The 24023-nt window shown below is 37.5% G+C and overlaps 1 protein-coding gene across 2 annotated transcripts in view; it reads left to right on the top strand.

Annotated features, from left to right (window-relative positions):
- The window catches only part of HERC2 (HECT and RLD domain containing E3 ubiquitin protein ligase 2), a 103000-nt gene that overhangs the window by 40744 nt on the left and 38233 nt on the right, over positions 1–24023 (top strand). For both annotated transcript variants that reach the window (XM_041422113.1, XM_041422114.1), the window contains exons 21-53: positions 259–443; positions 817–972; positions 1238–1423; positions 2252–2422; positions 2529–2632; positions 2743–2893; positions 3492–3706; positions 4614–4746; positions 4843–4970; positions 5093–5288; positions 5888–6024; positions 6534–6707; positions 6798–6934; positions 7019–7170; positions 7578–7769; positions 8608–8795; positions 10464–10656; positions 11260–11442; positions 12011–12195; positions 13896–14043; positions 14135–14331; positions 14563–14793; positions 15456–15591; positions 16116–16259; positions 17670–17812; positions 18019–18286; positions 18455–18597; positions 19988–20086; positions 20182–20350; positions 20462–20587; positions 21239–21347; positions 21481–21620; positions 23095–23285. In XM_041422113.1, the coding sequence (XP_041278047.1) occupies positions 259–443; positions 817–972; positions 1238–1423; positions 2252–2422; positions 2529–2632; positions 2743–2893; positions 3492–3706; positions 4614–4746; positions 4843–4970; positions 5093–5288; positions 5888–6024; positions 6534–6707; positions 6798–6934; positions 7019–7170; positions 7578–7769; positions 8608–8795; positions 10464–10656; positions 11260–11442; positions 12011–12195; positions 13896–14043; positions 14135–14331; positions 14563–14793; positions 15456–15591; positions 16116–16259; positions 17670–17812; positions 18019–18286; positions 18455–18597; positions 19988–20086; positions 20182–20350; positions 20462–20587; positions 21239–21347; positions 21481–21620; positions 23095–23285 (5410 nt within the window). The remainder of the gene's footprint in view (positions 1–258; positions 444–816; positions 973–1237; positions 1424–2251; positions 2423–2528; positions 2633–2742; positions 2894–3491; positions 3707–4613; positions 4747–4842; positions 4971–5092; positions 5289–5887; positions 6025–6533; positions 6708–6797; positions 6935–7018; positions 7171–7577; positions 7770–8607; positions 8796–10463; positions 10657–11259; positions 11443–12010; positions 12196–13895; positions 14044–14134; positions 14332–14562; positions 14794–15455; positions 15592–16115; positions 16260–17669; positions 17813–18018; positions 18287–18454; positions 18598–19987; positions 20087–20181; positions 20351–20461; positions 20588–21238; positions 21348–21480; positions 21621–23094; positions 23286–24023) is intronic.

The raw sequence follows: 24023 nt of genomic DNA on the forward strand, positions 1-24023 counted from the left end.
GATTGTCAAATTGTGTTTTGTAGTGAGTGATGACAAAAAGCACAAACCTGAGGTGTTTCACAAATCCTGTTAACCAGAATGTATTCAAAAAACCATTGACTTTTTGAGCAGTACAATGCAAAGGAGTGAAAGTTCTGCATAGAAACTATGCAGAGGTTTCTTACATATTTATGCAAAATTGTAGCAAAAGCCTAACCCATGGACTGTGGACTGTCTTCACTCTGAGCTCCCCTTAAGTAATCCTTTTATACTGCTTAGGAACATCGCTTCACAGACAATAGCAAAACTCAAAGATGTTGCTCGTCGCATTTCTTCCTGCATGGACCAAGAACTTTATAGCAAGGAGAGATCTGCTTCTCTGGACCTGTTGCTCCGTTTTCAGCGTCTGCTTGTTAGCAAACTTTACCCAGCAGATTGTGTTGGCCAGGTCCCTAATACATACAGTAAGTTGTGGTTTTGAAATTAAAAGCAAATAATCTCTGACCCCTCCCCAAGTATTTCTGTAATAGCTTTTACAGGATAGCAGTTTCTTATTTTAGTTTATCTTCTTGTCTCATTTATCAGCCTAGTTGCTGTCTCAACAGTGTTTGAAAGTAGTTTGCTTACATTTTTTTTTTCTGTAAGTGATTTTTTTTCTGGTTAGGTAATAGGATAATAAACTTAGGATAGATAATAAACTTTTTATAAATTTTAAAAAATATGTGATTTTATAAATTAGTTCTAATATCCAGTGGCATAATTTCAGGAGAGTTTGTCAGCTTTTGAAGTCTGTTTCTTAAATATGACTATATGATGATTTTCTGCGCTCTTCCTTAGGTCCTGACCTCTTAGGTGTTGGTTCTTTACTGAAGAAATACACTGCTCTTCTGTGTACACACATTAGTGATATACTTCCTGTGGCAACCAGTATTGCTTGTACTAGTCATAGGCATTTTGCAGAAGTATCTTGTGTTGTGGATGGAGATTTAACAGGTAGGTTTTTACTTCTTGTCCTCTTTTCTTCACCTTCCATGGAATTTTAAGGCTTCCTTGAAAGTTCTAAATGACTAAGAAGGAGTCAGTTTAATTTTTTGGTTAATAGGAGAGAAGGAGGGAAAATTCAATGAGGAAGGGCAAGAGCTTTGTACTCAACACTAGTCAAAGGCAGAGTATATTAATGGTGATTTACTTCTGCAATGCAGTGAATGTAGAACTTGAACTAAATGTGAGTCTCTTCTGTGTTTGTTTGTTGTTTTAGGCATTCTTCTTCCTGAGCTGGTGGTTTCTATAGTGCTACTCCTCAGTAAAAATGCTGGATTAATGCAGGAAGCTGGTGCTATCCCTCTGTTGGCTGGCTTGCTGGAACATCTGGACAGATTTAACCACTTAGCCCCTGGAAAGGAAAGGGATGACAATGAGGATTTAGCATGGCCAGGAATAATGGGTATGAACTTAGCAACATCTGGACTGCTTTCATAAAGTAGCTGTAAAAAAATGGTGGCTGTTTATGAACTACTCTCAGGAAGGGAATTCTACTCTACAGGACAAAGTTTTATTAACCAAATTATATGGCAGTCATAAGGCAGTATTTATTTCTGTCAGTACATTCTTAAGGAAGTTACATATAGAGGTAGCATTAAGCAGACTCCAGATGCTGCTTTTTCAAGAAGTAGTTCACATAATTTCACATTTTGAGTATGAAAAGTTGCAGTGAAAACCTGAGTAGTACATCTAGATGTTTTGCTACTAAATTCTGTCTGTAATGCAAAGGATGAGTGACATGAAAGCTTTGAAATAAAGAATTCTTATTTTCTCAGGGCACTTTGTAATACGAGCTTGGTCTGTGGTCAAAAGAGAGGCTTCTTTTATATTAAAAAAATCTGAATTTAAGCTGAAATTAAATATACAGCAAATTCCTTGCAGGCAAGTGAGTAATAAAACCAAAGTAATTTGGAGGAAGAAGCAATTAGAGCAGTGATTTACTAGCAAACTGATTGTTCTGCTCCACCTCCACGCAAAACAGCCATATAGCTGGGCAGTGCTAGGTGACATTAAAGATTAGTGCATTAGAACACAGTATTCAGACAGTTTTAATTGCACAATATGTAGACAGGAACATACTGATTGCCACTTTTGAACATATAAAAAATAAGCAGCTTTTGAACAGATATGAAGAATTGGATTAGGCAGCTATTAAAAGAATGTTCAGGAAAACCCCGTTACTTTCTGAATTTTCTGTTGATAAATTCTCTTTTCTGTTTTATATGGGTAGGTTCATTTTTTACTGGCCAGAGTTGCAGAAATAATGAGGAGGTGACACTTATACGTAAGGCTGATCTAGAGAACCACAACAAAGATGGAGGATTTTGGACAGTGATCGATGGCAAAGTGTATGATATAAAGGACTTCCAAACCCAGTCTTTAACTGGCAGTAGCATACTTGGTGAGAATTTTCATTTGACTTAAAGACTCAAATTACTTTTGTTTCAAAACCAGGTGGAATTAACAGATTTTTAGATACTGTATTGACTACCTCATTGTTTCATTAGCTCAGTTTGCTGGTGAGGACCCAGTTGTTGCTTTGGAAGCTGCTTTGCAGTTTGAGGACACACGGGAATCGATGCACGCCTTCTGTGTTGGCCAGTATATAGAGGTAAAAATGTTACTAGTGGGTGAATGCTTACTAAAGTCAAGCATTGCTTTGCTGTCAGATTTCTTGCTGGAGCTCAGTTCAAGCTTACAGTTGCTATTTCTTTTGTGCAGCCTGACCAGGAAGTGATTACAACGCCAGATCTCAGCACATTGTCATCGCCTCTGATAGACACAGAACGGAATTTGGGTCTTCTCCTCGGACTGCACGCTTCCTACCTGGCAATGAGCACGCCACTTTCTCCTCTGGAAATTGAATGTGCCAGTAAGCAGGATGTCATTTTTGGGCTTTATTAAGTGATAAATACTTGTCAAAACATGCAAGAAAAAGACAAAGGACAAATAAGTTAACCGAAAATTTAGCACTTCTCTAGTCTTGATAGCTTCCGTAGGAGTTCTTTATTCTTAGCATTAGCTACCACACGCATCAAGATCCCAATAATTTAACAAGATTTAAATGGGGATGAGATAATTTTGAGCAGTTGAATTTAGAATTTCATAGTATGCAACATAAAATAGCAAATGATGCTACACAGTCTCCCATCTCACCAATTTGTTGTCAGTTAAGAGTGGATCATGTGGTATTGGATGTTTTCTTATTGAGTGTCTTGGTTTGGTGAATAGAAGGTAAAATGCAGTATTAATAGCAGAAAAATTGCTAAGGCCCTGTATCTGAATATATGATGGCTGCCCTTTTAGTTGTTTCTTGGTTGCAGAACCTTTTTTTTTCCTGTAAAAAAGCTTCAGCAAATGAGAAAGTTGCTAAATGTTGTTGAAGCCTGTGAATGCATTTTCCTAGAGGAAATTGAGTCCTGATAACTTATCTTTGATCAGAAGATTCACTCATGTTTTCTTTATTTTAGAATGGTTGAAGTCATCGATCTTTTCTGGAGGCTTGCAAACTAGTCAGATTCATTACAGTTATAATGAGGAAAAAGATGAAGACCATTGCAGTTCACCTGGTAACACTACCCCAAATAAGTCAAAACTATATACACATCGATTAACTTTGAGTGACCATTCACAACCCTTTCTCCAAGCTATTGCGGATAATAATATTCAGGATCACACTGTGAAGGTAAGGCCTCAGTAGTTCTGTGCACAAATACTGTTTCTGAATGGTCGTAGTGACGATGAAAATTCTCCAAAACTTAGAGCAAAACAATTGAAGAAATTATTTCAGAGTTACTTTTTGTGAAAGGAGTGGTTGAGTACTACTGATGGATAAAATGTGTATATGTCACTTAATGGCATAACAATGTTGTTTCTTCAGAATTTTTGAGTGGGAGAGCTAAAAAATTTGAATATTCTTTAAAAAAAATTAGTAATGCATTACTTCTCATGTCAAGTTTCAGTAGCATTGAGAGATCCTGCTCACCTCCAGTTGAACTAGGATGGATTTTTTTTGTCAAGATGCACATGTATTTTATGTGTCAGATTCACATATGCCTTTGTCTTAAAATCCCTTTGCATCTTGAGGTTCAGGTTTCACATGGTTGGAATTGTGGAGATTATGAAAAACCCTGTGATTTACATTGAGCACTATCTTCTGTACTACATTCGGATTTTCTAACCCTCTGAGTTCAGCTCCTTTATGAAAAAATCACTAAATAAGTCTTTGGGAATATGAATCAATCATATTGAATCAATCATATGAATCAAAGCTTTGGGAATAATGATCAATCATGATTTATCAGAAGACAATTGAAAATTGTGTTAGGTGACCTAACTATTTCATGAAGAGATCAAAGCAGTAGTAGCTTTATTCCTTTAGTCATGTTTCTCGTGGGAAAGGATGTAGGGTATTTGTAGGATTGGGCTGTAGTTTCTGTGTGTTAGTTGCACGTGCTGCATATTGTATCTCAGGAATGTTAGTTCAGATTGTGGAGATGATTCGGTGTTATTTAAATGCTGCCTATGGTACTTTGAGTCCTTTCATTGTATTTTAAAACCGAAGTTAAACAGGCTGTTGTGTGTTTTCTTAGGACTTCTTGTGTCAAATAGAGAGATACTGTAAACAGTGTCACTTAACAACACCAATCACATTCCCTCCTGAGCATCCTGTGGAAGAAGTAGGACGTCTGTTACTGTGCTGTCTTCTGAAGCATGAAGATTTGGGTAGGTATGCTTGTGGTGTGATTGTTTTGACCAGTTTAAACTCTGCTACGGATGGCATTGGAAATGCATATTGAAACACTGTCTTTTCCCATTAAGGTCATGTAGCACTGTCTCTTGTTCATCCTGGTACCCTTGGAGTTGACCAGGTAAAGCACAAAACCTTACCAAAATCTGTAGTGGATGTGTGTCGTGTTGTCTACCAAGCAAAATGCTCACTGATTAAGGTAAGCCTCTTAGCTGCTGACGTTAAGATTAATTTTCATTTGAAGTGTTTTATCAAAAAGTTATATATTGTTCATTCTAATGTGTATTATACAGTAATTTAATCTTTCAATGTCTTTTGTAGACACATCAGGAACAAGGGCGCTCTTACAAGGAAGTTTGTGCTCCTGTCATTGAGCGTTTGAGGTTCTTATTCAATGAGCTGCGTCCTGCAGTTTGCAATGATCTCTCTATAATGTCCAAATTTAAACTTCTTAGTTCCTTGCCCCGATGGCGAAGGGTAGCTCAGAAAATCATTAGAGAAAAAAGGAAAAAAAGAGGTAAGGCAGAATTAATGCTGTATTCTCTTTGAAACAATGGAAATCCATCTTATTTCAAGGTTTGCTGCTATACGAGACTCTCCTTAGATAAAGCATCAAAGCCATTTGCTTTCTGCTGCTTGTTCATGAAGTTTTCTAAAGCAGTGGTTGAATGTCAGATCCTACAGCAAGAATTGGCAAACTGAAGTGTCAGGTTTAGTTGAGGTGTGTTTATTCACGTTCCAGTGTATTAAAAATGATCCTTCAATATGAGACCCTCTGAATTGGTTTTAGTAATGTTCCACTGGAAGTGACATCTTTTTAGAAATCATGTTTTACTAAAGTGTAGTCAGACAGTGATATAACTGGAAATAAATTAATGTGGTGAACAAACACCCAAGGGCTTTTCAAGTTTGCCTTTAAAGATAAAAGCATACTGAAGGTAATACCAGAGTTAATTTGATAATAGTTGGGCGTAGAGTTCACCAAGAATCCATTTCCATTTTATTACAGACAGATCTTGAGCATTGTGTGTGCTTAGATTATCATGCAAACCTAAAAACATGATGCTGTAAAATCTAACCATACTGCATGAAAAAATAAGACCTTTTTTTTTATAGTGCCAAAAAAATCTGAATCTGCTGATGTAGAAGAATCCAAAATAGGAAATGAAGAGAGTGATTTAGAAGAATCTTGTGTGGTACCTCACAGTCCTGTACCTATAGATAAAAAGCCCATACCAATCAAATCACCCAAGGTAGGATATTAGATTTTGAATCAGCCTTGTCAATAAAATTAACAAGAAAGAGAAGAATGAGCTAAAGCATGATTGCTATAACTTGACATTTAATGTTCTGCTAATGGTGTTTGGGATGTATAATTAAGTGCTACCTGTTGTTTCAGTGAAGCCTGAAATGATTTTTGAAAATAAGGTTGTACTATGTATTTAGCATACGTGAATATACCTTCTCTAATTTTTAAAATATTGATAATCTTAGATAAAGCTTCATTTCAAAATAAAATGTTGTGATGGGTTACTTCCTCTTTTTTTGAATGTTAAGGCATTTAAAATTTTATGTAGCAACAGTAAAAAGGATAATTATTAAAATAATACTAAGTTCTTTCCTGACTTTTAAGAAGTTTTCATTTTTCCCCCAAGTCCCCCCCGTATTTTAAATTTGGAAATTGTTTTGCGTGAAATAACTTATTTTTCAGTAATTTGAAGTTGTTTAAAAAGTTTTGACATACTGCCTTCTTGTTTTGCAGGATAAATGGCAGCCAATTTTGAGTACAGTTACAGGTGTCCACAAATACAAGTGGCTGAAGCAAAATGTTCAAGGCTTGTATCCACAGTCTGCCCTCCTTAACACCATTGTTGAATTTGCACTTAAAGAAGAGCCAGTGGATGTGGAAAAAATGAGAAAATGTTTGTTAAAACAGGTGACATGAACGAAAATGTGCCACTTACATAATTATGACAGTTATTAGCAATTTACATAAGTATGACAATTTGTTTTTTCCCTTTGACAGTTGGAAAGAGCAGAAGTTCGTCTGGAGGGAATAGACACTATTCTGAAATTATCAGCTAAAAATTTTTTGCTCCCATCTGTGCAGTATGCCATGTTCTGTGGATGGCAGAGGCTTATCCCAGAAGGAGCCAACATAGGGTAAAGCTTCTTGTTTCTTTTGCTTCCACAATTCTTTAATAAGAAAACAATACTTATTTTTGTTGTTGTTGTTTTTCTTTGAAGGGAGCCTCTTACTGACTGCCTGAAGGATGTCGATCTGATCCCGCCGTTTAACAGAATGCTGCTGGAAGTAACTTTTGGGAAGTTGTACGCGTGGGCTATTCAGAATGTCCGGAACATCTTGCTAGATGCTAATGCAAAGTTTAAAGAACTAGGTGAATCTCGTTGCTGTTTTCTGTGGAGAAAACTGTTTTACACTAATATTATTGCTTTAAGTTCCCAGTAATTAGGATGTTAAAATCAGTTCTCTTGATTTGTGTTGAGAATTTGACTTTGTTTCTGTGTGCTGTTCCAACCTTCTCACCTTGACCCCGTGTTAACTCACTTTTCAATGTTTGAGTACATTGCTGATTTCCCAGCAACAGGTGACTGATTACTCATTAGTAACGTTTTAGTATTATAATACAGATTAGTCAGTTTCTTGGAACTCCTGCTTTTAACTTCTTAAAGCCAAGCAGGGAATAAAAAATAATTTAAACCATCAATCAAACAAATCTATAAGGTGCTTCATTGTGTTCTCAAATGCCAGCTGACTTTGTTATTTATATTATGTTTGAACTAGGTCTGCAGCCTGTTCCTCTTCAAACAATTACTAATGAGAATCCAGCAGGACCAAGTCTTGGAACCATTCCCCAAGCACGTTTTCTGCTGGTCATGCTGAACATGTTGACACTGCAGCATGGTGCCAATACCTTGAGCCTGCTCCTCAATTCTGGCATGCTGGCCTTGACACAAACCACACTGCGGCTGATAGGTACAGTTCTTCTTTCTTACTCAGAAGAAAGCATTGGCTTTACAAATCTCCTGTGTTTTTTACCTGTTGATGTACCCAAATTACAGAATCACTTTGCTGCTTGAAGATAGCGTTTAATGCTATTTACCTTTACCCTGATACAAAAACCACCTCTGCAAGCATGATTGAGAAGGAGGTTAATTTAATTGCAGTCTTTATTCAATCTTTTGGTTTTTTTATTAAGTGCTTGCTTTGGCCATCCTTCTTTAAAATTTCAGTTAATATGTAGTTTTGGTGGAACTGTTGCAAATAAATTAAAAATGGAAAATTTAAAATCCAAGTAGTAAAAACTGCTTGGTCTCTACTCTCTATTTCATTTATTCTACATATGAAAAATGTTCCCAGTCTGCGTATTTAAGCTTGAAGCTTTCTTTGTTCTCTTACAGAAGTTCTCTGCTGTGTTTCACTATGATTCAAATTGCCATGGTTTTTCTCTCTTTGTTTTTTTATATAATAGCAAACATTTGTTCCTGTAACTTGTGTTTAACTAGAGTGTGCACCAAAAGTTTTTTTAAAAAATTCTGTTTGTAGAATTGAGCCAATTATGTCATCACTATTAATGTCTCTCACTTGTCACTTGCTTTTTCATTCAAAATTAAGTATTTCAATTTCTGTGTATTCAAAACCATTACACCTCAGTTTTCTAAAAGGTCATTTGACTTATCACCTGCTAGTCAGCTTTCCTGTTAATTACTGCTTTTATATTACAAAGTTTATGTTCCTGTAAGTTATATGTGACAAAGGTACATACATACATGAGTAGCTGGATAAAAGCTCTTTTGTGTTTTTTCCTTGTTAGGACCCAGTTCTGATAATATTGAAGAGGATATGATTGCCTCTTCTCATGGGGCTTCTGCCACAGTCCTAGAAGAGTCAAGAAAAGAAACTACACCTGTTCAGCTCCCTGTTTCTGGACCAGAGCTGGCAGCCATGATGAAAATCGGTACCAGAGTGGTCAGAGGGGTAGACTGGAAATGGGGTGATCAGGTACAACTTCTTTCATGCAGGTTTTGGGTGTGTTATTAGGTAAAGTCTCTGTTCAGTGGATTGTCTGTGAAGTTTCTGGTCCATCAAACTTAAGGGCACTTTACATTCCAAAAATGTTGAATTAAGGATATGGGAATTTAACAGAAAATAAACCTTGCATTCCAGCTTGTCCTCAGAGATCAGAGGGGCTGGTTGCAGCTGGGCAGAAGATTGTAGCCCAGTTTAGCATTGTAAGTCTGAGTTTGGAGGAGAACTTGCATGAGCACAGAAGCAGAAACAGTGCAGTTGACCAGTGCAGTTCTGTAGATCTGATGGATTCAGTGAGGACTTGCATGATCTCAATTCACAAGTAGTATGGTTAGTTGAAGCACCAGAAAAGCAGGCTCAGGATTGCTGGTGGTAAGTGCTCTAACTACAGAGTGTTAATATGTGTTGTGACACAAAGTATAGCAAGACATCTAATAGCACTATATATATATAATATACATATACATACACACACATATGTATATATATCTGTGTGTATGTAAATCAGTATTCCCAGGTGTGCTCCAGTGCTGTTGGTGGTGCAAAGCTCACATAAAGGATTCTCTTTGGGAAAAGAAGAGAAGATGTAGTCTGTTAACAGATCTTGAGCAGGCAGAGTTTTCCCCCTCCAGCCCTTTCTTGCCCCTGAATCCACTCTTTTTTTATACTAAATAAATTTTGGCCTATCCCAATGAGATGGAACAATCATGTTACAGATGGGATTTGGTGACTTGGGCCATATGTGCATTATTACACATTCCATGTTTCCCTTCATCTGCATCCTGAGGGGTGCCTAAGTTAAGAGAGGGCTCAATGAGGGTTTCGGTTACCTTCTGTCAGAATTTATAGTTGCCAGAAGAGGTAGAATAAACACTTCGGTCCTCCTCCATGTACTGAGGCAGCAGTAGGGGCTCTCTCACTTTCAGCAGAGGATCTTTGTGTGCATCCTTATCTCCTGAAGGAAGTGGATTTAAAACAAGTCTTGTTTTTCTCGACGAAGAGGGTAGTGTGGCTGTTGGTTGGGCCCCAGTGCCCTTCTGTGCCTCGCTGAAACAACATGGGTGCCCAAGAGCTCCATGTCACTCCAGACATCACTCAGTTGTTGGGCATTGCTGGAGCCAGGTGCAAGATAAGCAAGAGGCCCAGTTTGTGTTTTTCACAACCAGCTTTATCAATCCTTCACTGTCTTACAGCAGTGCTGTGCAATTCTGACCATTTAACAAAAAAGCCTTGGAGAATTAGCATAAAATATGTTAATTATCTGTTTAGCTTCATTTTTGGAAATGTTTGAAATTCTCTATTAGTGAGACTCTGCTAATTTGCCATTTAACAGGAAACTTAATAACTTACTTGCTGTAATAGTATCCGTTCTCAACTATGTAGGACATAACTTCTACTTGTCTAAGACATAGTAAAAGAGATCTAATAATGGGTGCCCAAACATGCAGCTTACTGGGGTGATTATTTTGAAAATTGTGAAATGGTTTCTAACTTCATGCTTGATTTTTGAAACCCTATTGAACGTTTACTGCCTAATCATTAGGTTAGCAGCAAAAAGGAGCAATTGCATTATTATTTTATGAGCTTTTGGTACGAATTAGTGTTGTTGATTGAGTAACTTGAACCTCTCTCTCCTGTCAGGATGGACCCACACCAGGTTTGGGTCGTGTGATTGGAGAACTGGGAGAAGATGGCTGGATTAGAGTGCAGTGGGATACTGGAAGTACAAATTCTTACAGAATGGGAAAGGAGGGAAAATACGATCTCAAACTAGCTGAGCCACCACCTGCAACGCAGCCCACAACAGAGGATTCAGACACTGAGGATGATTCTGGTAAAAAAAATGTTATAAAAGCAGAGGCACAGTTTTAGCTGAATATTAAAATTGGTATCTTGTAAGATAAAATATTTTTTTCACAGAAGTAAGTGCTTCATCAAAGGTTCATTTTGTAGGTGTACACTTCTGACCAGAATATTCCTTAATGTAACTTTATACTGTGAGAAAGGAAGGTAGACAAGATAATGTTCCATTGTTGCATATTCATGAGTCAGAGGAAATAGTATTATTCAGTTGAAATAGTTTCAGTTACAGATACCTGGAGGTATGCATTTTAACATATGTTAATAACATTCTGAAGTGGGTTTTTTATATGGTCTAATTATGCATTTAGTCAGAGTGTTTCCCTATTCTTGGCAATACTTTGGAATTCCTTTCAGTTGGGTACTGCTAGGAAGAAAACTTGAAAATATGTGTGCAAAATACCTGGTTTATATTTTGCACTACTTAGGAGTTGGCAGTAAGGCATCTTCTTCATGTCAGATCATCTCAGAGAAACTATTTATGATAAATCGTTCACAAAATGTTTGTTTGAGAACCTTTGTGAAATAAAGTAACTCAGTATTAATGTATTCCTTTGCCTTTTGTGTCTCCCTTCAGAAGGAGAGCAAGTTGAAAGGAATCTCCACCCTACTTCCATGATGCTGACAAGTACTGTGAACCTGTTGCAGACACTGTGTCTCTCTGCTGGTGTCCATGCTGAAGTCATGCAAAGTGATGCTACTCGGACTTTGTGTGGGCTACTCCGAATGCTTGTGGAGAGTGGAACAATAGATAAATCAGGTATATACAGCAGCAATCTGCAATCTGAGCTGTGTGCTTGTTTTGTGCTTTCTTGTCTTGTAAGATTGTAAATCTTTTCTTACTAGTTTTTAGTGCTTTTAAAGCCAAAGGCTGGAAAATGCATTTTCAGAGCTTTTAAAAATCTTAAGTTTTAAAGGAAATGTAAGTGATCCTGTGCATTCTTAGAATATAAACAGTAAAAGCAGAAGAAATGCATGAGATATGAATTGTTGACTTAGACAATTAATTTATTAGCAGTCTTTTTGTGTTTGGCAACAACAGTATGACTGGGTGTGCCATACTCCTTTTTGTAGCTTTCTTGTAATTTCAGATGTAATGCTGTTAACTACTTTGACATAAGGAAACAGTGTAATGATGAGAATTGTTTTAAAGGCATATTTCATAAAATTAATTACTGGCTCTAAAATTGAACTTAATAGTTCATATAAGGACAGTGAAATGGCTTGGTGTTCTGATTTGTCCAAAAAAAGCCCCATGCAGCATATAGAGAACTATGTAGCTGGTGAAAAAGTCAACTGTTACATGTATATATCTTCTTTGTTTTTAGCTTCCTTGCCAAATAAATTAGTTTATAAAGAACAGCATAGGAGTTGGTGCACGTTGGGATTCATTCGAAGCATAGCACTCATGCCTCAGATGTGCAGCACTCTTAGTACCTCTCAGTGGATAACTTTGCTAATGAAAATTGTTGAGGGGCATGAATCTTTCACTGCTGCTTCACTTCAGAGACAGGTAATGTGTGTATTTCCAAATTACTTCAATAGACAATAAAATTAGTAGACTTTAGTTGTCCTAAAAAGAAAAGTATATTTTACAAAACAGCTGGGAGATGTCCATAAATCAGATTTTAGTTAGTTGGGAAAAAGATAACACTTTGTTCATATTTAGGAATTACTTTTTTAAATTTACATCTCTTGAATTTTGAGCCTTCAGGGCACTATGTTCTATTGAAAGAAAGGTCAAAATAGTGTTCCAGAATTGTGCTTCAGAAACTCCCATATAATATTTCCTATAGGTTGAATAAATGAAAGAATAACAAGTATATGGTTAGGAAAAAGTTACATTTAATTTAAAGTTACCGAATTATGTATTGTCTACTGTTCCTATTTCCATCGGAAAGCGTTAATATTATTTAAATTACAGTCTCTCTTAAGAAGCTACATCTTTGCATCTTATTTTGTTATTGTATTTCCCTTGGCATTGTTCCTCTTTTCTCATTTCTTACCTTCTCTAAATTTTTTCTCTTTTTTTTTTTTTCTCTTTTGCTGTTCCTTAGCATTTTGTTAGTGCCTTCTACATGAGACTGAAAAGAAAATTTATTATGGAATAACTCTGCCAAGTTTTAAGGCTTGGGGATCAAAAGATCATCTTATTCTTTTCCTTGATAAGCCATCAGCATTTGTTAACTAAAGCCTTGTGTCATAAAGGCCTGTTCATTTTTGTGTGATCTTCCAGTAAATTCTTGCCAGTATTTTTAGTATGGTGAGACTTGTATTATCATCCAGGACTTAGTGCAGTAGAGTCATCCTTGCTGTTCACGGAATACTTAAGAGAAATTACCATCCTTCATGTTCTTCATGTACCAACTGAAGAACAACGAAAAGATGAGACCTTGAAGTTCTATAAAGAAATGTTATTGGCAGAAGTTTGCAAGAGGAGAGTTGTCTTTGCTGTCAATCACTTGTATTGGTCTTCTGGATAGAAGATGAGCAAGCTCAAAACCTGAAGTGCTCCTACTCAAAATATGCAACCCCCTCTGCTCTTTGATACTGCAGTGCTGCACCTTCCCCTGTTCCTTGTCAGTCCTGCTCTGAGTGTCTGGGTTCAGAGATGCCAGCCTCTTCCTTCTGTACTGTGTTGGAGGCCCTGGTTTCACAGTGGCAACTTTTGAATGTCACTGTGGCTGCTGTTGCCTGTCTTCCACCATTCAGCTTTATATCTCTTGAATCTTAACTATTATAGCTTCTTTGCAGAACACTTGGATCTTGGATTCTGAAATACATCTTAGTACTAATTTCTGAGTCTGCAATCTGAGCAAACCTTCCCATTCTATTTTTCCTATTTGTTTTTGTTTCTCAGTGTGCTTGTCTTATGTCCTGAGAGATTGATTTCGTATTCCTATTTTTCCTATTTGTTTTTGTTTTTCTCAGTGTGCTTGTCTTATGTCCTGAGAGATTGATTTCCTAATAGAATGTACCAGTGAAATTGTTACTGGCTCTGAACTGTATCCACTTTTTTTAAAATATCCCTTAGCAAATTCAAGGTCAGTAGCTCTGTAATTTCCACAGCTGGAAAGAAATCAGCATTGTAAAAACAACTACAAAGGAAAGCAAACTTTAAAAACTTAATTCTTCTGTACTTAATATGTTTGAGAGCTTCTTTAGTATTTGGTGATGTAGACTAGAATAACACTAATTTTGTTCTCTTTTTAGATCCTTGCTGTACATTTATTGAAAGCAGTACTTCCATCCTGGGATAAAAATGAAAGGTCAAGAGACATGAAATTTCTTGTGGAAAAACTGTTTGGATTTTTAGGGAGCCTGCTTAGTACTTGTTCTTCGGATATCCCACTACTCAGAGGTAGAAGAATTTTTCCTCAGTGGCTTGTTTTCTGTATAGGAAATAAGTGCATTAAACTCCTAACTGTTGTGCCACTGCTTTGTCTTTCCAGAATCTACTCTGAGGAGGAGAAAGGCCAGGCCCCAAGCATCTCTCACTGCCACTCATAGTAGTACTTTAGCAGAAGAGATAGTGGCACTGCTGAGGACGCTGCATTCGCTCAGCCAGTGGAATGGACTCATAAACAAGTACATCAACTCTCAGCTAACCTCCATCACCCACATCTTTGCAGGAAAACAGTCAGAAGGGGTAGTTTCCACGTTTTAAAATAAGCTCATTTTTATAGCAATATTTATTTTGAAATGATAAATACTAAATCTTTGTAAACAATATTAAGCTTAATATTGAAACCATTTTTCTACTTTATATATATTTGTGTTGTAATTTTTAAGTTGAAATATGTGTGATTAACTTTGTATTTTAAAGCAGATAGAAGGGTGTGTTTTCTCCCTACAGTTAAATTTTATTGTTCTTTGGTAGGCTGTGTTGGATGACTACTTCCCTGACACTGAGAATCCAGAGGTGGGAGCTCTGATGGCAGTGTTGGCTGTGATTGGTGGCATAGACAGTCGCTTGAGACTAGGTGGACAAGTAGTTCATGATGAATTTGGAGAAGGCACGGTGACACGCATCACCCCGAAAGGGAAAATCACTGTGCAGTTCTACGACATGCGAACGTGCAGAGTGTGCCCTCTGAATCAGCTGAAACCAGTAAGTTTGTTTTATTAAGGCTTTAACTCTGGGAAGGTGTAAAACTCTGTTATGGACCAAAGAAAAAATTAGTTCTTCATTGGCTAAACACACTGACATTCAACACAACACAGTGCTCTGAATGCACTTCTAAGATGGTCCTCCTGCAAACCTCTGTATGACCTTTAAATCCCATCCTCATTTGCTAGGGAGGTGAAAGGAAAAGGGGTTCAAGCTGGAGTTGTTTGATTTGAGGTAAAGTCCAAAGTTACTGTAATGTGTTTTATAGCTCTTAGATGAGAGGAGCTTTCTATTTAACTTGATTTGCTTATTAACCTTAGAAAGTCATGGGTATTTGCAATTGAATCTTGGTTTGGTTGATACAACTTTAGTGAAAGCACAGGCCAAGTGCTTGGTCTGCTTCAGAGTCTGGAGTTCTTTCTTGTTCTGACTCTATTCTACTTTCTCACCAAGAAGACCTGCAAGTGTGTGGTACAAATACAGGTTTAGGAGCTGTGTGGGGATTAGAAATCCTCTCTAGTTTTTCCTGGTCAACAGCAGTAAGAAAAATGCTACTTTTCCTCTTCCACAGTTAATAACTGTTGAAACTTTTTAATGACTCTGTGAGATTTTAGGAAAATGCTTACCTGCTTTTTTTGTGTGATTCTTCTCCCACTGTCTAGCTTCCAGTTGTGGCTTTTAATGTGAACAACTTGCCTTTCACTGAACCTATGCTATCCATTTGGGCTCAGCTAGTAAATTTGGCTGGAAGTAAAATAGAAAAACAAAGAATGAAATCTCCCAATCAAGGTCTTTCAGGTACAGTTGAGGGTTTTTTGCTGTTTGTTTTCTTTGGAAGTAGATGATATGCTCTGAGAGAAATACTAGTATCAGCAAACATAGACAAGGAAAAGGGTGTCCTGGAACCTTGCACTGGATAATAGGTCCTCAAGAGACAAATTTAGCTGGACAGTGAATTGCTCTGCACTATAAATGAAATGTCTTTGATGGGAAAATGTTAATAAGGTTTGGGGCTGATCTGACTCTACTGAGTTGTTTAAAATATCGGATCCAAGTAACATCTCTAGCTGCACTTACTGTGTTATAAAGCAGCTGTATGATTGTCCAGGTTGTGAAAAGTAGGAAGGTAGTATTTTTAACAGCATGAGTCATACAGTGTGTGCAGACTTCTGATCTGTGTGCTGTTTAAACTGACTCATGCGAGCAGTACACAGTGAATTAAGATGTAAACTGATGTTTGGGCTGAGGTTGTATGAATAATAATCTTTCTTCCCTAATACAAGAGATTTCTAGCACTAATGGCAACTTAATATTTCTGATAGGTCAAGTTGATCTGGATCTGTTGCGGTGCCAGCAGTTAAAGCTGTACATACTAAAAGCCGGACGAGCTCTGCTTTCTCACCAGGATACACTCAGGCAGATCTTATCTCAGCCAGCTGTTCAGGAGTGTTCATCAAATCCTGCAGGTATTCTGGAATGCTACCTGACTGTGCTGGTCTTTATTTAGCTGGTATATAAGAGTATGTGACCATAAGCCTTGCTAGTGGCAGTTGGACGGTAGAAATTCAGTTAGCTCTCAAAAGATTAAAAATTAAAATTCATGCGTGTTTTAAGCTGCTATGTTAAAAAGATTTTGACTTTTTAACTTAAGTTTTGAAAACCAAGAACATCAAGTGTTTGAAGCTTGAAATACTGGAGTTAGCTACATTTGTAGGTCTTCTGTAGTTGGTAAGCTTTGTAAGTAATTTTAAAATACTTAATACTTTTTGCAGTGGTTTTATTTTTCTGCTTCAAAAGTTAAAATTGGCTATTGATTTTACTTCAAATGTCTTGCAGCTTCCAGTGAAACAAGAATAGAAATATAATTTCCTAATCATAATATTAAAGGAGTTGAAGGAGCTGTAGTTCTAATAATTTGAATTGTTTCTTCTACCTGCATTCTACTTATAAAAACAAATACAATAACTATGTCACTTTTGGGATAGCTGTCAATGCCTTTGGAGTATGTATTAATTCCTTGGGTATTTGTGAAGCATGCAATATCTTTAAATATAGTAATATATGTATCTTATATGAATATTTTTGTGGGGTTTTCTTGTCATCTACAAGGGTAGATGAATCTACAGGGTTCTTTTAGGAATGGAGCAGGGTTTCACTCTTACCTTCATTTTTAAAGGTGAAAAAAAAGTAACACTTTTTTAACCAGAAGAATGCATATTGAGGACTATTAATTGTTTTATTATTGTTTAATGAAGAGAGAACATTTTCGTGTGGTAGTCACAGTAAAGATTTAGGAAACATGAATGTTTATGCCAACAGGAATACAAAATTAAATATGAAAGGTGCAGAATTGTGAGCAAGTTGGTTCAGTAAAAGTATCCTGCTTTGGAGGGACAATAAACACCTAAAGGGAGCTCTTCCCAAGAGGTACATTATAGGGAAAATAACTCCTGTTATGAATGCATATATTTTGAAGGAAATTCAGAAAGCAAGCACTGTGGTTTTGGGATCACTAAAATCCTTGGTTATCTATATCAAGTGGTTTATCCTGGAAGTACCTCTTGCTCATAGCCTTGTTGCAAAAAAGGTGGACTCAAAAGACACAAGGTGCAAATTCACTGTCCACTCCTGGGTAGTTTCTGTTAGGCATGTCTTAGGTGTGTTTTAATAAAAATATTGTTTATCTGTTAATTTTCTACTTGCTTTTTTTGTGGTACATATGTGGTACACTCCCGAGATTGTGGTACATATGGCTTAATCTTAAATGCATTGTATCTCTGGAGAAGAAATATGTGAGAAATGACAATAAGCCCTAGAATAAGTCTTCTGATTGAGTGTGTTACATGGTTTTGGTTAAAATAATGTTTTTCTTTAAGAGGATGGAGCAGTTGCCTCTCCAGACATAGGAGATATGTCTCCTGAAGGACCTCAGCCTCCCATGATCCTTTTGCAGCAGCTTTTGTCAGCTGCTACACAACCATCACCCGTGAAAGCCATATTTGACAAACAGGAGCTTGAGGTAGAGTCTGTGTTTTCTGCTAAGTAACCTGAGAAATAACTCCTTATAATCTGCATTCCATTTGAAGCTTATTAAACTATAGGTTTAAAAAAGAAGTGACTCTGAACCCTTTGGGGCAAATAATGTTTAAGGCATGCATGTTCACATACACGAATGTACTAAAATATTGTTGTTTTGCTTGGACTGATTGATTTGTTCTCCTCTAGGCTGCTGCATTGGCAGTGTGCCAGTATCTGGCTGTAGAGTCTACACATCCTTCAACTCCACTGTTTGAAGACTGCAGCTCTAGTGAAGCTACAACACCCATCACAGTGCAACATATCCGACCCACAAAAGTGAAGAAACGCAAGCAGTCTCCAATTCCACCCCTCCCCATTGTAGTTCAACTTATGGAAATGGGATTTCCTAGGAAAAACATAGAATTTGCACTAAAATCTCTGTCGGGAACCTCTGGAAGTGCTTCTGGATTACCAGGTATTTTGTTTAGTACAATTAATAACATTAGAAGGAGAAGAAGAGTTGCAAGCTGATTAAAACAGTACTTAGGAGAGGGAAGTTGTTAACTTCTTTTTGGGTACAGTCTTAACAATGCCGGAAAATCCAAAGATATTGGAGACAAAATGAGTTTGTTTTCTGTGGTAGGAGTGGAAGCCTTAGTTGGCTGGTTGTTGGATCACCCTGATGTTCAAATCACGGATCTTTCTGATGCTGATACTATCTCCGATGAATATTCAGACGAGGAAATAGCAGAAGAAGTGGAAGAAGCTGAAGCTGCTTGTCCTGTTGTGAGTATTAACTTAGTAAACCTACGTTATGCTAACTAGCTGTAAATTTTGTAATTCTTGCCTTTTTGGGAAAATGATGAGAGTACAAGGATAACCTGCTGTCCCAGGTTTCCAAAACAGTAACAAGGATCATGTTTGCCCTGTGTTTCTAAGACATGACATAAAACAACCGAGAATAATCCATAAATACTTTGTGAGTTAGCACAGGGGAGAGCAGAATGCAGGTAGATGTTTCACTGGTGGTAGTTCCAAGTATCCCTGATAGATGCTCCAAGATGCCCTGACAGATTCTACAAAAATAATTGATGATACAGTGTAATATTAGTAAAGGAGTTCTCCTTTCTCCTTTCCCTTGGTCTGAAAAACAAACATATGTTACCTACAAGGAAGGTCTTAAGAACTAGTGAATAAATGGCAAAAAAGTCTATTAAATAACTTAGCCTTTTCCTTATAAAAACTTTTTCCACTTACTGATGGTAAAATTACTGTTACAATGCCAATTGAGTGTGATAGCTTTAATATGAATTTATATTAGTCTTCTGTTGACTTTCAAGAACTGTTTCAAAAAAGGACTTGTTAATAAAATTAAATGGGTTTCATATTTCTGTTTATCCTTGAAAGACTTACGTTGAGTTTTCTTGCACATGTGGGATTTTGTAATTTAAATTAATGCATTATATTTTGAAGGACGTTAACTTGATAGCTTTTGCTACCTTATCAGAATTGCAGCGAAAAACTGCTATATATTGCCTTTAATTAAAAAAAAATTAATACTCAGGACAGAACAAAGTTTTCTAAAAATTCTCCTTACAGCTGGAATGCAGTAGTTCCCTTAAAAAAAATAAGCTAATCAAATCTTGAAAGGAATAATTTCTAATGAAAACAATTTAATTTTTTTAGCTTGTTTTTCTAAAGAAGTACATTAAATCTCATTGTACTATCTAAAAAAAAGTTAGTAAGCTTTAGGTTAGAGATTACCATTCACCACTTTTTTTTTTTTCTCTCCCAACAAATGTCCTAGGAAGTGTAATGTGAATGTCTGTCTTCAAGGCTAATTAGAGTAGTGACAAATCCTCTCTGTTCTGTTTTTCCTTGGCAATCAGATTTCATAAAAGCAACTTGCAGCTTCCTTCAGACATTTGGAAAATTTCTATCCATGTTCCTTGATAAGTAATTTTGGAAAGTAAATTTTAAAATCAAGTAGATCATAAATGTTATCCTTACAGTGAGTTGAACCTGTTGAAGTTTCTTCCCATTTTGGCATGGAGCTGAGAATATTTTATGGGCTTATTTTTGTTGGGTTATTTTCAGTCTTTGCCAACAATTTGATTTATCTGAATTGAAAACAAATTTTGTAATTGTTTCATATTTATTTTGGACTTTTTTCCAGTCAAGTGGTGCTGTTGTAACAGAGAGCCAGACCTACAAGAAACGAGCTGATTTCTTAAGCAATGATGACTATGCTGTCTATGTTAGGGAGAATATTCAGGTAAGTATGATGATCAAAAGCAACATAGAAACTACTTTCCTCTTGGTACGAAAGCCCTTACGGATCGATTGCATTCTATTGTCCTTTTTCCCTAGGTGGGGATGATGGTTAGGTGCTGCAGAACCTATGAGGAGGTTTGTGAAGGAGATGTAGGCAAAGTTATTAAATTGGATCGAGATGGATTGCATGACCTGAACGTGCAGTGTGATTGGCAACAAAAGGGTGGTACTTACTGGGTCAGATATATCCATGTTGAGCTTTTAGGTGAGTTCACTTCTGACTGCTTTCTACTGAAAAAGTGAATGGTAGACTAAGGGAGATGTAGTTTTGGAGGGGGAAGCCCACTCACTATCCATTTATTCTTGCATCTGCTAGGATTCCCACCCCAGAGTTCTGCCTCCCATATCAAGATAGGTGACAAAGTGCGTGTGAAAAGCTCTGTCACCACTCCCAAATACAAATGGGGATCAGTCACTCACCGAAGCGTGGGCATCGTCAAAGGTAATGTGTTCAGCGTGGGGCATGGGGAGGTAAGGAACTCAAGACCATGCAGACTTTCTTCTAGACACACTTAGAAATCACACTGTTTTGTGGAGTGTTGTATGATGTTAGAGAATAGAGAATGCATCTGAAGTCTGTGGTGAATTCGTAGATGTGTGCTCTGTGGCAGCCCATTTTGTTAGCCTGTCCATCTGCTTTTGAGCCACTTCATTTGCACACAGTAAAAGTCTTTAAGCATCTGTGCAGCTTCCTGTTGTAGTTCTCATTTACACTTTGGATGAACCACAAATGGTTTTCCTTTAAGAAGTAGTTGAAGCTTGAAAGCTTCATAAGGAAGCTTGAGAGTTGAAGTTGAGAGTTGAGTTGAAGCTTGACAGCTTCATAAGGAAGCGAGGAGAAAGTGGGATGCACTGGTGTCAGGCTGTAAGGGATGTTATTGAAGTAATCTGTGGAACACAGGTTCTTTGAAGAGGTGCAGATTTTGGTCATACTGTATCTGCTTAGAAGTATGTGCTTGCTTCAGAGCTGCTTCTAAAAAAATTTTAAAAAATCAGAGTAGAAAAGTTTAAATGGAATACTACTCTAAGGACTTTCAGCTTCATTTTATAGAGATTTGCCACACCTTGTGTTTTCTCCACATTTTTGTCACAGCATTTAGTGCCAATGGAAAAGATGTTATTGTAGACTTTCCTCAGCAGTCACATTGGACTGGCTTGTTGTCAGAAATGGAACTGGTTCCCAGCATTCATCCTGGAGTCACGTAAGTGATGATTTACTTTTATCTTAGTGTGCAGAGGTTGTCCTTTATCTTATTGTCTTGATTCTATTATCTTGTGTCATTAAAAAGTGACTTCTACCATATATAGAGACTTGTTCTTCTCTTGTCAAATCAGGTGTGATGGCTGTCAGATGTTTCCTATCAATGGGCCTAGATTCAAATGCAGAAACTGTGATGATTTTGACTTTTGTGAAACGTGTTTTAAAACCAGGAAGCATAACACCCGACATACTTTTGGCAGAATAAATGAACCAGGTAAGCTTTGCAGTGTGTTTCTTAGATTAGTTTAAAATGCATTTTAAGTTTTTTTGAAAAAAACAACTTAAGTTTTAAATTTAAAAGTTTTAAATTTCAATTCCTTTATATGATGAAATTATTATTCAGATTGACCCCCTAGACAATAATACATTTATTTTTATGCAGTGCTACAATTGCATGTGATGGATTACAACAAAACATTAACCTCTAAACCTTTTTTGTAGTGTTAAAAAATTTAAAAAAGGTATATGTGACAGTAACTCTGCATGTCAGAATGGCATTTCTACTTACACCAAGAATAAAATGTATAATTTTCTAATCCTCCTGCCTTTTGCTATCAGCCTAGATGTAGATGAATAGAATCCTCATGGTGCTAGGGGCAGCTGGAAATACCTAAGATGCCTTCTTATGCCTCAGTTGCTCTTCAGCTATTTTGCTTGTCACTGTGTGATGGCTGTTGGCTTATTTCCTCTGTGATGTGGAGGCTCCAGAGGAGTGTAGTGGGAAAGGAAAGCCTTTTCAAAGACTCAAAATCAGGCTTTTTTTTATCCTAGGGCAAGAACAGGTACAGCTGTTTTAGCTCCTGAAATTTGAGGCTTTGCATTGTTATGCAAAACTTACCTGATGTTTCATTTTACTTCTTTTCCATCCACCTGTTCAACAATTAATTTTATCCCTAGTATTTGCAGGATGATGCTGACTTCCGGACTAAATTTATTTGTATTTACACATTACCAGTGTAATTGTTTTGGAAAATGAACAGACCTGATTGCCCCTAGAGATCATGAACATGGGTTGTATGTGCATGATGGTTTGTCTAACCGGCAAGAAAGACATTCCTTTCATAAGTCAGTTGATGTGGTTGTGCAACTGGAATGGTGTGGATCTGTAATCCTTCCCCTTGCCCTGTGTTGTAGGGCGGAGGATTTACAGTATTATTTTCATCAAGATTTCTAGATGCTACGAAATCGGTGAAGGGAAGTGGAAGTAAGGTTTTTTTCAGGGAGGAAATGTACATCTCACTAAACCACCTTCTTCTGGAACTTTGAATTTTCCAGTGTTTCAACTTTTCAATTTCTATTCTTTGGTAGGGGAATTTTGTTGAGTTTTAGTTGCGTGTTTTTCATATGCTGTAATGGTGTAAAAAATTGATGTGCCATGGACCTGTATTTTGAATTGCATATCATCCTAAATTTTGATCTGTATTTTAAAGGGAACAACCTTTTCAAGTAGTTGTCTGGTCAAGAACTTGGAAAGTTAAAACTCCTTTAAAAAAAGGAGCTACACCCTTTAAGCATGAGTGTTGTGTGCGCAGTGCCACCATGCTGATGTGATGTGTACCTGTGTCATAAATGTAGCCTACGTACCCAAAATGTTGGATTTGTTGCATTTCCTTTCACCCTGCTTATGGGCTTCAGAGGAGCAATTTTCTTTGAGAGGTGCATGCTAAATGTGTCACTTAACCCTGCAGGTCAGTCTCCTGTGTTCAGTGGGCGTTCTGGGAAGCAGCTGAAGAGGAGGCACAGTAGCCAGCGGGGAATGTTACTGGATGATTGGTCAAGGATAGTCAAGAATTTGAATGTCTCGTCCTCTGTGAATCAGGCTTCCCGTCTTATTGATGGTAGTGAGCAGTGCTGGCAGTCTTCTGGTTCACAAGGAAAGGTAACTTTGAGCCCTAAATGCTTTATTTTGGTATACTTCATGCTTAAAAGGATCTCCCCAGAGCCTTCCCTTCTCCAGGGAACAACCCCACCTCTCTCAGCCTGTCTTTGTAGGAGGGGTAGTCCATCTCTGTGATTGCTTTTGTCATCCTCTTCTGATCCACTCTATCAGGTCCATGAGGGTTTTTGTGCTGAGGACCCCAGAGCTGGTTGCAGCACCCCAGGTGGGGTCTCACAGGCACAGAGTAGAGAGAGAATATCCCCTTCCTTGACCTGCTGGTCACTGCTCTTTAGATGCAGCCCAGGATTCAGCTGACTTTCTGAGAGTGCACACTGGTGACCTGTGTGCAGCTGTTCATCCACTAGGACCCCCAGTTCTCTTTTAGTGGGGCCATTCTCCAGCCTCATCCCCCAGAGCGTTAGTATAAGCAGGAGTATCTCATCCCACATGGAGAATGCCACACTTGCCCCGGTTAAATTTCATACCATTGGTGGTACTCAGCGCTCTAATCTATCAAGGTCTCTCTGCCTTGGAGGGTGTCAACAGCTTCTCCTGGTTTAGTGTCATTGGCAAAGTTACTTAATGTACATTTGACTCCTGCAGCCAGATAATTTATAAAAGGTGTTGTTCCTTAGTTTATGGTTTATCAGTTCCATTGGCCTGCGGCAGTGCTTTGTGACCAGCCTAGGCACCAGGATTTGCAGCTGGGCATCTCTCCAGTGTGTTTTGATGCTCAGT

This window comes from Onychostruthus taczanowskii, unplaced genomic scaffold, assembly GCF_017590055.1.
Source record: "Onychostruthus taczanowskii isolate IOZ18803 unplaced genomic scaffold, ASM1759005v1 scaffold71, whole genome shotgun sequence".
NCBI lineage: Eukaryota > Metazoa > Chordata > Aves > Passeriformes > Passeridae > Onychostruthus > Onychostruthus taczanowskii.